The sequence below is a fragment of the Musa acuminata genome, chromosome BXJ3-7, assembly GCF_036884655.1.
Source record: "Musa acuminata AAA Group cultivar baxijiao chromosome BXJ3-7, Cavendish_Baxijiao_AAA, whole genome shotgun sequence".
In the NCBI taxonomy this organism is placed as follows: Eukaryota; Viridiplantae; Streptophyta; class Magnoliopsida; order Zingiberales; family Musaceae; genus Musa; species Musa acuminata.
Window position 1 is genome coordinate 29,177,861 of NC_088355.1, and position 1,820 is coordinate 29,179,680.

General features: G+C 42.6%; 1 protein-coding gene across 1 annotated transcript; it reads right to left on the reverse strand.

Annotated features, from left to right (window-relative positions):
* Positions 1 to 682: 682 nt before the first annotated feature.
* Positions 683 to 1,527, reverse strand: LOC135643680 (uncharacterized). The gene has a single exon (XM_065160959.1). The coding sequence runs from the start codon at positions 1,415 to 1,417 to the stop codon at positions 875 to 877; it is 543 nt and encodes a 180-aa protein (XP_065017031.1). The 5' UTR covers positions 1,418 to 1,527; the 3' UTR covers positions 683 to 874.
* Between the last annotated feature and the right edge of the window lie 293 nt (positions 1,528 to 1,820).

Below are 1,820 nucleotides of genomic sequence, written 5' to 3' on the forward strand. Positions count from 1 at the left end.
TCAAGAGTTGACTTCAGATTTTAATTAATTTTGCACACAAATTACAACTCAAATTGTTAAGATCTAGTGTGGTGTATAAAATCTACAAATACATGCCCCTAATCAAACCTACATAAAATCTTGTGGCAATTAAACAAGAAATTCCATGAACAAAGCTCATATCTTTCATGTTCCAGGAATCATATAGTAGTAGAATAAAGTCATGACAAAAAGAAAAGGTAAGAAAGTTGATTTAGTTCTTATCCGATATTATTGTCAGTAAACAGGCACATGTATCATCACTCAGTTATGAACTGGCACAACAGATCCCTTTGACATGCTTCTTCAGGAACAATGTGTTTTCAGTTTCCATATAGACACACAAGTTCCCTATAACATTATTTCAGTGACTATTTAGTTACCAATTCAGTGAACAGTTGGTAATAATACAAGGAGACTAATGTAAACTTGTTGCTGCCCAATGCCTGTTTCAGTAAAAAACTAAGCACAAAAAAGTACAAGAATCATACCATTCATTTAAATTTTGCTGCCGTGATTACAAGAATCCATTGGTCTAAGAGATAATATCACAACAAATTAAGGTGCCTACTTTTCACCGAACACATGTTTCATTGTAGATGGACAAGACAAGAAGGAACAACTCCTTGTATAACTTTGCTTTTTTCACCCCAAAACTCAATCATTTCCATAGAATAGAAAGGGATGATATTGCAAAATAAGTTGGCGTAGCTTACATCAAATAAATGTTCAGGTAGGGAATGAGCTTTAACCGAATGAAGAATCCATTCCACCCATTTATCTTCTTGATCCCAAAATTTAGCAGATTAGGTAAAAAATTGTGTAACAGAGAAGGAGATCCTACCTAACAACCACTTCATTCCAAAACAACTTTAGCACCTATCTCCTTCATCTTCTCCACGATCTTCTCCGCATCCTCCTTGGGCACCCCCTTCTTCAGTACGGCTGGGGCCTTTTCCACGAGCTCCTTGGCCTCCTTCAGCCCCAGGTCCGTAAAGGTCCTCACTTCCTTGATGATCTTGATCTTGGCGGCCGCGTCGAAGCTCTCCAGCTTCAGATCGAACGCCGTCTTCTCCTCCTTCTCCTCAGGCGCCGCACCGGCGGCACCGGCGGGTCCAGGGAAGCCGGCGGCGGCACCCATGCCGGGGGTCATGATGGCCATGACCGGCATCTGCTCGACGCCCAGCCGGGTCCGGAGGGCCTCCGTGAGATCGGCGACCTCGAGGAGGGAAAGGCGGGAGATCTCGTCGACGATGGCGGAGACCCGCTCGGTGGGCTGGTGGGGGGCCGATGCGGTAGAGAGGTGGGCAGAAGCGACCGGACGGAGACATGGCGGACGGAGGGAGGGAGGCCATGCGCTCGAGAAAGCGGGGCGGAGGAGAGAGTGGGATCGCCTCATGAGAGAGAGAGAGAGAGAGAGAGAGAGAGAGAAACGGGCAAGGAGAGAAAAGAAGAGAAACGTGTCTCAAAGCGCCAAAGGTTGGGGTTTTGGGAATCTCAGTAACGCCGCTTCAATGCAGCACAAGGAGACGGAGCGTTAAGATGGACACGAATATTACGATATTAATAAGTTCTAAATCAAAAAATAAAACAAACTATTTTATTTTATATCATTGGAATTATTTTTAGATAATTTACCAAAAAGATCTAGTTTTTACCCGATGCACCCCGTATTTAGTTTTTACTGGGTACTGTTGATCAAAATATTCTCATTAAATCGTATAAATTATTTTTTATTATGTTTGACTTGATTTTTTAGAACTGAATTATTTTTTAAAAAATGAATCGGATCAAAATGATTT